This window comes from Gracilinanus agilis, chromosome 4 (genome assembly GCF_016433145.1).
Source record: "Gracilinanus agilis isolate LMUSP501 chromosome 4, AgileGrace, whole genome shotgun sequence".
Classification (NCBI taxonomy): domain Eukaryota; kingdom Metazoa; phylum Chordata; class Mammalia; order Didelphimorphia; family Didelphidae; genus Gracilinanus; species Gracilinanus agilis.
The window spans coordinates 107,592,890-107,606,414 of NC_058133.1; the positions used below are offsets into that span (position 1 = coordinate 107,592,890).

Sequence of the window (13,525 nt, forward strand, 5' to 3'; positions counted from 1 at the left end):
GAGAGAGAGAGAGAGAGAGAGAGAGAGAGAGAGAGAGAGAGAGAGAGAGAGAGAGAGAGAGAGAGAGAGAGAGAGAAGACTCAAGGACAGCTCCCAGTTTATAAACTGAGGTAACCAGAAGAATAGTGGTGCTCTGGGCTGAAATAGGGAAGATTGGAAGAAGGATGGGTTTGGGGCAGGAGAAGATTATAAGCTCATTTAAGCATGACATATTTATGAAATTGATGATGTGTGACTAAGCTTCAGGAGAGAGATTAAGCCTGGATATATAGTTTGGGGAATCATTATTGTCCATCTAAAGCTCAGAACCACCAGGCCCCAGAGGGCAGCTTTTACTGCCACAGCCCAAAATGCACCCATCCACATCTGAGAACCTAAGGGAAGAGCCAACCAAATTGGCAGGGGGCAGGGGTTGGGGGTTGGAGGGAGGAACCTTTTCCCAAAGATCCAGCCTGCCTCTAGTTTAGATCCCACCAGGATTTATTCTTTTCAATGGTGGTGCTCCTAGACTTCTGCTTGTGGGGAAGACATGACTGCTCACACTGTTTCAATAGTAAGAAGTTGCAAACTACCATTCTTCTGATAAGATGGGGGATCCCCAGTATCTTTTGCCTGGCTACAATGTCCTCTAAACCCTTATGGTGTCTTTTCCCCTTCTGCAGCTCCCTGAAGACATGGAGTCTTTCTATCCACTCTGTGGCTACACTCTCCTCCAATCAGAACGTGAGCTCCTTCAGGAGAGAGATTATCTCAATTTTCTGTTTATATCCCTGGCACACAGAGTTCGCCCTTTAGCAAGCACATAATGCCTTTGCATTCTACCATCTTTGAATAGACAATAATTGAATCAGTGAGAACAGCAAGAAAGAGGCTAACTTATCTCTAAGGCATTGGCCAACTCTAAAGTCAGAATCTTATGGACTCTTTGATCCAGTCTATTCTCCTCGCTTTACAGATGAGGAAATAGAGGACAAGAAAGTTCGAATGATTCTCTAAGGTCACAAGACCAATTAGTGGTAGAGCTGGGCCTAGAAATACAAGTCCTCTACAAGTCCTAGGCCAACAGTCTTTCTATGGTGTCACACTGCTGAGCATTTCTCTGCCTTTGTCGCGATTCTCCCATTCCTCCTTCCCTCTACCTAATCCATAGCTTCCAAGAAGAGGAACTAGAGATAAGAATAGCTAGCATTTGTCCAGATCTTTAAAATGTGCAAGACATTTTACATGTCTGCATCTCATTTGATCCTCACAACAATTCTTGGGGATGGAGTGCCAAGAGGTAGTCTTATTATCCACCATTTTACAGATGGGAACACTAAGGCAGACAAAAATTAAGTGACCTGCCTAGGGTCACAGGGCTATTAAGTATCTGAGACTAGATTTGAATTCAGGTCTTCCTGACTCCAAGTTGACACTCTGTTTACTATAGCACCTGGTTGCCTTTATATCATAACCAACAAAACAACCAACACCAAGGAGTAATGACTACCTAGGGCTAGCCTTACATATAGGTGGCATGAAGGATATGGCAAAAAGCATGGGATCTAGAGAAAGTTCTGAGTTTAAACCATGGCTCGGCCCTTTGTCATACATGTGTCTCGGGTTCATCAACTGTAAAATTAAAGGGTACACCTAGAAAATCTCTAAGGTTCTTTTTAGCTGTAAATCTCTGATCTTATTTCAGGAGCCAGGCAAGGGTCTTCTCCCTACTCTTTCCTCAAGCAGAATACCAACACCACACACATCTTCAATTAGCTCATTGCTGCCTAAATTCTGTTGTTCAAGCTATACTTCTTTGGCTTCTTTTTAAATGCAAAAATAGTCTCCCCAGAGTATTTCAGACATTCTTCATTTACACCTGAGCATGAATGGAAGCAGATCCCAGGGTTCACACTAGAGTGGAAGTATCTCTAACTGGGGTCTGAGGTCTCCTCTAAGAAGGTCATCCAAACCTACAGGAGGCCCAATCAAGGGCCAAACAGGCAGGTGCCTGGGGAGTCACTGATTGGTCTCTCTTCTGTCTGCCCAGAAAAAATGGTCCCAAGTAGGGTCAAAGGATCATAGATTTGGAGTTAGAAGGAACTTCTGAAGTCTCTCATTTGACAGACGAGGAAGTTAAGGCCAAGAAAAATGTCTTGACTTGCTCAAGCTCATAACAGGTTGTAGCACAAGATCAGAGAATCCCAGGTAAAGAACTGGAAGTATAACTAGTGTGATTTAGAGGTCGTATGTATAGCATAATCACCCTGTTTTTTGGAGGTGAAAAAACTGAGGTTCAGGAAAAAGGTTGTGTTGATAATAAGTTTGGCAGTGCCAGTCCTGGAGAAAAAGGTTTAGAATTAACTGTCCCTTTGGAAGAGAGAGAGGGAGAGACCATCAGGGTTAGGAATCAAAACTTTAAAGACAGGGAGGTGAAAGAGTGGAATGGGTCTGGGCTGAGCTGGTGGGGTCCATAAACCTAGTTGACTCAATAACATGGCCCAGATCCCAAGAAGACACTAGTGAAAGAGTAGGGGGGCAGGTAGGTGGCTCAGTGGATTGAGGGCTATGCCTAGAGATGGGGGGTTCGGGGTCCAAATCTAGCTTCAGACTCTTCCTAGCTGTCTGACCCTGGGCAAGTCACTTAACCCTAACTGTCTAGTACTTCTGCCTTGGAACTGATACTTAGTATTGAGTCTAAGTCAGAAGGCAAAGGTTTGTGTTTTGTTTTGTTTTTTAAAGAAAGAAGATACAAGTGGGCACCCAGAGGACCCTTTCCCCACTCCAGCCAGGTCTTACCTCCTGAGGTCTTCAGGAGGAGGTACTCCCCGACGTAGGTTTACCCATTGCTGCAGCTGGTTCATGGAACTTTTGCGCTGAGCGATCTTATCTGGGTTGGTTCGTGGTGGGAAGCTCCGACGGTGACCAATGCTCTCGCCATCTTGGGGTGGAAAAGCAGTGCTGCCTGGCCTGCTTGGTGAACTATATTGCCAGCCATTGGGTTGGGCTGCTCGCTCCCCACCAGTAGGCACTCGTGGGGCTTCTGGGTAGGGGCTGCCTGGCTCCAATGCTGGTTCTGGTCCAGCCGGAACACCATTGGCTTTCACCAATGGTTCTTTCTTGACTTCTGGCTGCTCCAGCTTCCGTTCGGTCTTTTCACAGCCTCGGCCATCTCCTTCTCCTCTTGTCTTGGACTCAGGCTCTGGTTTGGGGTTGCTGTTTCGGGGCTGATGGTGATGATGATGGTGTTTGCTGGGTGGGATATTCTCTGAGTCCGGCTTCTCAAGGCTGCGGGAGGCCGAAGGAGTCCCTGTCAGTAGATCCAACCCCTTTCCAGTGCTAAAGTAAGATTAAAAAAGAAAGAGGAAAGATAAGAAAGAAGAGTCCAACAAAAACAGAAAAGACCAAGGAAGTGGGATTCATACTCCTTAAAGTCTGCCTCATACTTTCATTGTTCCAGCCACATAGGCTAATATAAATAGGAGCCTTTGCCCAGCTCTCTATCCCAGGTGGTCTTTACCTTTTTAACGTATCTCATGGATGCCTTCAGTAGCCTAGAGAAGCCTAAGGGCCTCTTCTCAGGTCAATATTTTAAAATACTTAATATTTTTAAATAGAATTAAATATTTTAATTTATTACTTATTTTATTCTATGTTCCATAATGTTTATCATTAAATAATTTTGATATTTAATATTTTAAACAATTAAAAGAAATGCTAACTATAAAAGATTAGTGGAAATAAAGATAAAATGTTTTATCTTCATCCAAGATCCTCTGAAATCTGCTCATGGACCTCAGGTCAAGGACTCCTGCTCTAGCATACAGCTCGGTTGTTCCCATAGAACATAGAATAAAATAAGTAATAAATTAAAATATTTAAGGACCTGGGTTCAAATGTGACCTCAGACATTTTCTAGCTTTGTGACTCTGGGCAAGTCACTTAACTTCATTTGTCTAGCTCTTTTGCCTTAGAACTAATATTGATGTTCTACCCACTGCTCTGCCTGATGGATCACCTCTTATGAAGCAAGTTTTCTCCTGTCAAGGCTAGTTCAAAAGTAGTAGAGGTAGGAAGATGGGTGAAATGACCTTTGGAGACCTCCCTGGCAGTAGTCCTGGGGAGGTCAGGGGGTTGAAAATGAGGAGGATCCTGAGTGTCCTTCTTTGACATCTTCCCACCAACCCTCTTTCCTTCCCAATCTAGGGATTCACTCAGTGGTACTTACCTGTGGCGAACAGCTTGAGGGGCCGACCTCTGAGCTGGGGGAATCTGTACCCGGGCTGCCTCTCCCATGGCCTGGATCCAGGACTCCTGCTCCTCAGGGCTCTCGGCACTGAAGAAGTAGGTGCGGACCCCGGCATGCTCAGCCTGCAGGGAGAGGCAGTTCGTGGGATCGGCCCTGGCCTCTCCTGCCCAGCACACCGTCACCTGCAAAGAGAAGAGACCAGAGCCCACCAAGCAGGCAGGCAAAGGGGTTATTCCCTGGCCGTTCTCCTACTTGGGGCTCAGGACCAATGATGGGGGTTTGGAAGTTGGGGGGGAGACACCCAGAGCTATCCCAGATACTCTAAGATCCAGGAGCTCACTTTGGGGACATGAACAATCTGCCCACCCCTTCCTGAGGGAATGATAGGAAGTCACGCCACAGGCAGGACAATTAAGTGTGCCCATTTCCCCCACTTTCAATTTGATTCTGTATTTTACTCTAAGGACAATCACCTTGGGTTTGAGGGAGAGTCTATTGCCTGGCACCTGCCAGTCTGTCCCTCACAGACCTAAGAAACTGGCACCATTTCTCCAGTGGTCGGGGGTGGTGGGTTAGAGTGAAGGGCAGATGGCCTCTGTCATCACAGGCAAGCAAGGTGGCATGCACTGTTACAAGGGTGGGTCATACTACCTAGTCGGTGGCCACAGGCGGGCACAGCGGGCGGGAACCCGGAGGAGAGCTCCTGTCCAAAGGAGGGGGATCCTCACGCGTTGAGAAGGAGGAGAGATAGAGAACAGGTCAACCAACCACCAGAGGGGAGGAGAGGAGAAATAGCAGAAAGGTGGCTTTGGAAAAGGAGCAAGGGGTTGGGAAGGGATGAACAAAGAATGGCAGTCAACCAGCCACCAGAAAGGAGGAAAAGAGAAATAGTAGTGGAAGTGGAGATAAAGAGCGAGGAGGGTAGGGAAGGAGGCAGAAGGGCAGAGGAAGAGGTAGTTAGCCACGACCCTATTTTCTCTTAGGGTGGCACAAATCTAGAGGCAGTGTCCATTAGTGCCCACCAACAGGCCTGCTGGATGGAGGAGTCCACATCTAGGGTGTTTGATCATCTTCTTCAGGGGCAGCTAGGTGGCACGGTGGATAGAGAGAGCCTAGATTTAAATCTGGCCTCAGAAATTCCTAGCTGTGCGACCCCACTGCCTAGCCCTTACCAATCTGTAGTCATGGAACCAATATTCAGTATTGATTCCAAGACAGAAGGTAAGGATTTTAAAAATATAGCTAAAGAAGAAAGAGTGGGGGACAGTGAAAAAAAAAAAAAAAGAAACACTAGGCTTGGAGTCTGAAGACTTCTGTTTGAACCCTGTATCAGCCATTTTTTCCTTCTCGAAACATCTCTGAGCTAGGAGGACCATCAGAAAACATCTAGTGTAAGCCCATTTGCTACCTGGGTGACTTTAGACAAGTCACTTCAATTTAATTCAAATTAAATATTGATTAGGCACCTCCTACATGTGGGTACTTTTCTCTGGGCCACAGTTTCTTCATCTGCAAATGAGGAGATTAGGCTAGATAATCTCTAAGATCATTCCTAGCTTTAACATTCTATAAATCACATTGCTTGCCTTCTTAGTAGGTGAGAGAGGGCCTGGAGAGAAGAGAATTTGGAACGTAAAATTAAAAAAAAAGTAAAAACTAAATCATTTTTTAAATTCTATGATTTAGAGTGGGACTTGGTGGGTGGTGGGGAAGGTTAGATCTGAGTTTAGAACAAGGGTTCTTTATTTGGAGTCTGTGAACTGATTTCTACAAAAACCTTTCAATAACCACATATTAATTGATTTCCTTTGTAATCTTATACATTTTATTTTACATATTTAAAAATATATTCACTAACTTTGTGATCCTGGACAAGTCACTTAACCCCAATTGCCTAGCCCTTATCTCTCTTCTATTGTCCATTCTAAAACAAAAGGTAAGGGTTTTTTTAAAAAGCTGTTATTCAGAAAAGGGTTCTATAAGTTTCCAGACTGCCAAAGGGATCTGGGATCCCCCCAAAAGATAAAGAACTCTTGTCTAAAAAAAGATGCCAAAGACGGCAGGGATTTGGGGGGGAAAGTTTAGGGCATTTGATTGAAAAATCTTTCCAAATGTAAAGAGATGCCATTTTTGTCAGACATTTTTTTAAACAAACTTTTGTCCAAAGGCCATCTCAGCTCCCAGGGTTTGCTCCATAGGCCTGGAAGAGGTTAACACACTTGGCATGGGACTGGGCAAGAGCAGACCCTGACTATATTAAGGATCCAAGAGTTCCCTTGGTGGCCACTGGTGGACAAGCCTCCTCTCTGTCTCTGTTCCTCTCCCCTCCCTGGGGAAGGGTCACTGAATAGGCACAAACAGGACCCTTTGTGGGCCACTGAGCAGAGCTCTCCCTGCGTTGGGTTTTAAAGAGGCACTGTGTTGGTTGGGGGGAAGGGAAGGGAAGAGAAGAGATGAAAGAGTCTGGGGCTTATGGAATCAGTCTGTCAGTCACTCAATATTTCTCCAATGCCTGCTGTCTCCAGCTAATTCCACTAGGTCTCTATGTGGGTGTGCGCACCCGAACAGGTCTGGTGGGGAGAGTAAGACAGTCTGCCTGAGTGTATATACAAGTGTGTATGTGGGTGTGGGTGTCTGTATATATCAGGACTATTTGTTTTGGGTTAAACAGCACGTTCCCATTTCCCCAGCCAGATCCAGGGCTCCCTGGAGTGAGGGTTCTATTAATTGTTCCCTTTATTCACACCCGACACACATACGTGTACACACACACACACACACACACACACACACACACACACACCCAGGAGACCAGAAACTAATTATGTGCTATTAGATAATTTCCTCCCTTCCTGCCTAGCATATGCCTACAGAGCCCCCCCCCCCCCATTCCTTTCTGCAACCAAACAGTCCCTAATTCAAGGACAGATAGAATCTTGGACAGTCCAGGCACTGAGCATCTCTCCCCAGGACATGCCACTATCTCCATGGAAGGTCCTGGCTATCAAAAACTTAGCGCTATAGTTTTGGTTCCTTCACATTCTATGGAGAATCAATGATCAGAGAAGTCTCCTAGTTGAATACCTGGTTGGCAAGAGAGGAAGCTGTAAAGTAGCTCAGGTGAACAAGGACTGTTCAGCTAAAATCTCTCTGTTATCATGAATTTCTCCTCCCACTTTCACCCAAAAATGGACAAGAGGAATTGGAGTTGAGGGACCGGGGGACTATCTTGTGACTTTAGACAAGCCTCAGTTTCCCCAACTGTAGAATGAGGAGGTTGAACTAGCATCCCATCTAAGATCCCTTCCAGTGCCAACCTGTGAATCTGTGAATGAGGGATTGGTCCTAAAGAGAGACTTAGAAGCCATAAATAGAAGTGACCAAGAAGCAGATTACAATATCTGGAGCTATCTAACAATGGAATGGGGATGCCTCAGAAAGGTAGTGAGTTCCTCATCTCTGGAGTAGAGGCTGGCTCTAGAGAGAGGAGGTACCTAGCTAGATATGGGCTAGACTGGTTCCAGCTCTGTGATTCTGGATGGCCTGAGACTTAGAAGGGGGCTTCTTAAAGGGGAGTTCAGAACACCATAAGCTTCATGTTGTCTCCTAGCAACCCACAACGCAAACGCTAGAAGGGGACCCTGGGGCGCTGGAAGTTGGAAAGTCAAGTGTTGACCCTGGGCGGCTGGGTTGCCCACACTATCCTGGCACAAAAGTATGCTTTCGCTTGGTCATTCCTCTCCTTGCCTGGTACACAGCTGGAGTCTGAGAGCCTGGGCTTAAGATCCCACACAAACACCACCAGGAATACTAAGAAGGATTCAATACATGCCAGGGGAAGACTTCTCTAGCAGGATCAGAAAATCTCCAGGGAAGATCTGCCCCCCAGGTCGCTGGACAGGTTGGGGGCATCGAGGGCGGGCAGATGCTACTCCCTCCTCTCATGGACCTCTGGGAGATCGGAAAAGGGGTGTTGATGTATCCCAAACTGAAAACAATCCTGAGAGGAGTCCCCCCAAGAGGACAGCCCTCCTGGAGAAGATGAAGCCTCTGCCACAACTTCTCCAGAGCCCTGAAATACCTTCCACAGTGCTCTGAGTCAGTGCCAACCGAGCCTTCCTTGACCATGACTAGGGAAGTAGTGGCATCTTGCCCCAGGACCTTGGGCTTTCCTCTCCTCACCTATAAAATGAGGGAGTGGGACTAGCAGAAGACTCAAAGGCTCTAAGGGTCTTTCCAGCTGGAAAATCTACAATCCTGTTTCCAAAAAGGAGGGTTTCCTTCTGAGTATGGCTCTCCTCACTCCCCACCGCCTCGAAGAAGACCTGATTTGAAGAGCTAGGAAGAGGGCAGGAGGTCGGAAAGATGGCCTCTGCCCGGCCAGGGTGGCCCACTGACCTTAAAGGTGTGTTTTCGGCTGATGTTATCCGAGGGCTGCACCGCCCCTACCCGGAAGCTCAGGAGTGGGATGCTCCCCAGGATGCTCTCCTCCTTCTCATCTGGAAGAAAAAGAAGGCTTGAGAGAGGAAGGTGAGGCAAGGTTGGGGAGAGAAGGGCCTCAGGCCCCTGGCTGGTCACAAGGACTGAAGCTCTTCTTAGCTGCCAGCACGGCCTCCCACCTCTCAGCTCCCAGCACCGCCTCCTGGCTCTTTCTCTCGTCCCATTGGGGATCCTGTTCACAATGTCCACTGTTGAATTATTCATCCTGGCTCACAGAGAAGCCCTTCGGATTAGCCAGCCTAGACCCCAGCTGCCAGCCAGAGGTAAGGCTGGATAAGCCAACTGGGGGCAGGGCAGGGGAAAGGCAGGGCCAGACCCACTGTGGTAAAGAGAGGCGACAGCTTAACTCTTTACAACAGTTGAGATGAGACTCTAGATTCAGTTTTTTTTTTTAATTAAATTAAATTTAAATTTAAGAAAAATTTAAATTTTTTACATTTAAAAATTTTTTTTTACATTTTTACATTTTTTACATTTTTTTAAATTTTTAAAATTTAAACCCACCTCCGTGGGTTATTGACTACTGGTCCAAAGGCTTCGAGGCTTCAATATAGAATAACTGAGCTATCATAAAATAAACATCTTCAGGCTTTGGACAGGGGAATTTTCTTAAAACAAAAACACATACATTGATAAAACAGCCATATGAAAACTCAAGCAATCCCAGTTGTAACCCTCTGTCTCTCAGTGGCACCCTCCACCCAGGCTCACCTGGCCTCTCCCTGGGCCCAGTTGGACGCTTTCCCATCCTACCACTTTCCCTTTTAATCCTCTGAGTGGGAAACACTTCGAGCCCATTTCAATTTCAGGCTCCAGGCAGAAAAGCAAAACAACTTTGAAGGGTTCGAGCTAGCATTAACCTCTAGCTCCAGTTAGCATCCCACTAACCCTTCAAAGCTGTTTTGTTTTTCTGCCCAGGAGCCTCGAGCCCTGCCCTGAGGGGCTGGTCTTCTTTTCAAGCCAGTCTTTTACCTCACAAAGCAATTTAGTCTTAACCCCTCTCAGGACCTCAGTTTTCTCATCTGTGAGAAGAAAGACTTAAATGAGATGATCTCTAAGTCTCAAGGCTCCAAAATTGGCTTTCTCAGGAAGAGTGAACAGTGGTGGTCACCCTCAAACCAGGGTTCTACCAAGAATCTCAGCCCCCTTTTCTTCTCTGAAGACTTTTTTGGGGTCCCCCATAGCCAGGGAGCCTACTAGATATCTGGTTTTAACACTTGGGAGACTATTCACATCTTGGCAAGCCATTCACAGCCTAAACCCTGTTTAAATAAACTTCCTTAGTATAGATTCCACCTTCCACCCCCTCCTTGAGCTGAAGCTGTAGCAGTCGGGGGGGGGGGGGGGGGGAAGGGATAGCTGGAATGGGGGCGAGGGTGTCACTGGGTACAGAGTTTGTTTGCCAAGGTTAAAGATTTACTGGGCAGCTCCCCGGAGAATCCAGGAAAAACAGAAAGACAGGTGTCAGGCATCCCTGAGGCCAGGGAATTCGGTGCAGAGAGCCTTTGCTCTGGGATTGTCACAAGTCTATGCCTTATTCCTCTAAATTTCATATTCCAGAGGCTACAATTCCTTCATTTTGTTCCCTTCTTTGGAGGGAAGTATATAATGAAAGCAAAAAACAACCCAGTCAATGCTGCAGAGAAACACGTGGCCAAACCAGAGTGATCTGGGAAAGGGTGACTTTGGTCACTTGGGAACGGTGGTAGGGTTCGAGCCAAGTTCTTTAACAAGCTCACTGCCCAAGGTCATTGGACACAGATCCCGTGTAATGCTGGGCCTCTCAAGGGTCTGGACCATTACTGAAAAATAAATTACACCTTCTAAAATAAGACAATGCATCTTATGTGATTTAATACAAATTTATATGTAATATACTTTAATTTTTATGATATACGGAATAGCATCATACATTTTTGTGAATGTGTTTTGTTTTGGAATGACCACTTCCTAAGCAAAATATCCAAAAAGTCTACTGAAATGTCACTGGTAGTTGATGTAGGATCTGATGGAAGGCAGGACTTTAGAGGTAATTAATACACTTTTCATTTTCCCTAACTGTCCAGCCAGTGGTATGTATTTATTCTAGTTTAGGAAAAAGGGTCAGAGGTTCATGGATCCCAGGAAAGAATTACTTCCTATACTAAACGTATATTTGTCCTCCCATTTCTCCCCATCTCCACTCTCCCTTGTCATTTCCCACTTGTAAATTTAAAATATGAACATTTGCCAAGATTGTAATAGTATAATTATCTAAATACCTTCATATTTGGGGACACAATATCCCTGCTTTAAAAGAAACTAAAAATTAAAACAAATTATAACTACTAGCATAGAGAGTAATTTCCCTCTGAGATAAGCTCCCAACCACAATGGAAATAGCCTGGAGCTGAAAGGTAGTAGAGTGGATAGAGCCCCAGGTTTGGAGTTGGGAGGACCTCTGTTCAAATTTGACCTCATGCTTCCTGGGTATGTGATCCTGGGCAACTCATTTAACCCCAATTGCCTACCAGTGTTGGTGAACCTTTTAGAGAGCATATGTTCAAACTGTACCTTCAAGCTGCCTGTGAGCCCCCTGTATTACCCCAGAGTGGAGGGAGGAAGGGTTCGCATTGGGCTGCTGGGCAGAAGGGCATGTGAAAATTGTCCCCAGGTACAGTGGAGAGGGGGAACAGATCAGCCTCCTCCGGCACGCTGGGGCATATGTGCCATACCTTCACCAACACAGGCCTAGCCCTTACCACTCTTCTGCATTAGTACCAATTCTAAAACAGAAGGTAAGGCTTAAAAAAAAAAAACCCCAAAACAATATAGATATCTTGTATATGCATAGTAATTTACATAAGGTATTCCTCATTAGAATGGGAGCCCCTAGAAGGCAGACATTAGTTTTTGGTTCTCTTCTGCCTTTCTTTGCATCTTTGCATGTAGTTGGCACAGAGCCTGGCACATGCTGTTATTTCTTTCACTCATCTCCAACTCTTCATGATCCCATTTAGGGTTTTCATGGCGAAGAAACAGGAAACAAAGATACAGCTTCTTCAGCTCATTTGACAGATGAGAAAACTGAGGCTAACAGAGGTGAAGTGATTTGCCCAGGTTACCCAAATTGTATATTCTGATTTGCTTACCAGTGTAGGAGTTATATGTGTCCCCCTCCACTCCCACCCCAAATGTAAGCTCCCAGAGGACAAGAATTGCTTTATTTGGGGTTTTATCTCCATAGCACTGGCATAGGACCTTGCCCATCTCAAATAAATGCCAGCTGACTTAAGTTGAATAGTTGCTGTGTGAAGTTTTGACAATTAACAACCCAGTCCCCAGAGCTGGTGAGATGCTGTGCTTTCTCTGGAAGGAAGGAGACAGGCGGGCAGGACCTTCTGGGATTCTACACCTCATTGTAAAAGCCACTGGCTATGGAACCTTCCAACGGATTCAGTTCATTTCCCTTCTTTGTTCTTTGACCCCTTCTCCCTTCCCTCACCTCCCCTGATCCAGTCAATAAGCAGTTTATTAAGTTCATTTATTATTGACTTTCCCTACTATGCATAAGGCCCTGCGCTAATGAGGACTGAACCAGACTGTGTGTGCCTACACGCTGGCACTCAGCGAAGCTCTGCTGGGCTCACAAGGTGGGGCTGGGCAGAGAAAGTGTGGGAGGCCAGCGGGAGGCTGTCCCTTCTCTGGGGGTGGGGATGGTGGGGAAGGGAGACAAGCTCACCTTTGTAATAGAAGAGGCATCGATCCACCAGGACAAACCAGCGTTTATTCCATTGTTTCACCCCAGAGCTGGCCTGAAAGGCACATGGAGAAACAGACAGCTGTCAGCAGGGTATGGGGAGAAAACACGGAGGAAGGGGATACGGACGAGTCCTGGATTCTAATCTTGTTCGGACACTAACGTGCTGTGAGACCTTTGGGGGGAATCACTGAACCTCTCAGGGCCGCAGAAAACAAGAAACCGTATTTCTCAGGTAACTCAGAGGATAGAGGAGAAAGCAGATAGCTCAGTCCGTCAATCAAGAAACACCTACTATGTGCCAAGCGCTGGCATACAAAGAAAGGCTCTCAAGGAGCTCATAGTCCAAGAGGGGACATAACAGGAAAACGAGGGAAAAGCAAATTGCATACATTCCCAACAGAGAGAAAGCACTGGAATTAGCAAAGGGGATCATCTAGTAGAGGGTGACTTATCTACTTTAGGTGAGACTGGAAAGAAACTAGGGAAGCCGGGAGGCCGAAATGAGAGGGGGAGGGAATTCCAGGCGTGGGGGACAGCCAGTGCAAACCCATGGAGACTGGAGAGAGAATGCCTTATTATTCAATGATATCATTGTCCCTGGGAGCGAACAAGAACACTTCGTGAAACCACATAGAGGGAAATGAAGATGGGACTTCGGGACAGAGCCCTGGGGGACATCCACAGTTTCTTCAGAGGTACAAGGAGGATAGAATGGCATTTCAGATAGCATGTGAGGAAAAGTACCTGTTTGAAGAGCCAACCACTTTTTGTGACTGCAGCATTGGGATTTCGCTTCATGGAATTGGAACGTTTGCCAAAAGCTATAGCTTTGCGGGAAGTACGAGGTGCCTGGGGAAGAAGAAACAGAGAAGGGGTCAATTTTGCTCCCCACATCCCCTACCAGGTCTTCCTGGATTCTATTCAAAAATATTCACTGAACTAACACACTCACACACTCACACACTCTCTCTCACACACACACACACTCACTCTCACTCTCTCTCTCTCTCTCTCTCTCTCTCTCTCTCTCTCTCTCTCTCTCTCTCTCTCTCTCT

The 13,525-nt window shown here is 46.2% G+C and overlaps 1 protein-coding gene across 4 annotated transcripts in view; it reads right to left on the reverse strand.

Annotated features, from left to right (window-relative positions):
* The window catches only part of PLEKHA6 (pleckstrin homology domain containing A6), an 86,446-nt gene that overhangs the window by 40,446 nt on the left and 32,475 nt on the right, over nt 1–13,525 (reverse strand). For 3 of the 4 annotated variants that reach the window (XM_044673654.1, XM_044673653.1, XM_044673652.1), the window contains exons 1-5: nt 13,215–13,479; nt 12,450–12,522; nt 8,627–8,727; nt 4,208–4,410; nt 2,779–3,318 (exon numbers count right to left, since the gene is read on the reverse strand). In XM_044673654.1, the coding sequence (XP_044529589.1) occupies nt 2,779–3,318; nt 4,208–4,410; nt 8,627–8,727; nt 12,450–12,522; nt 13,215–13,364 (1,067 nt within the window). In that variant the 5' untranslated portion in view covers nt 13,365–13,479. Of the gene's footprint in view, nt 1–2,778; nt 3,319–4,207; nt 4,411–8,626; nt 8,728–12,449; nt 12,523–13,214; nt 13,480–13,525 lie in introns of those variants that run through there. The other variant, XM_044673655.1, reaches the window with a different exon arrangement.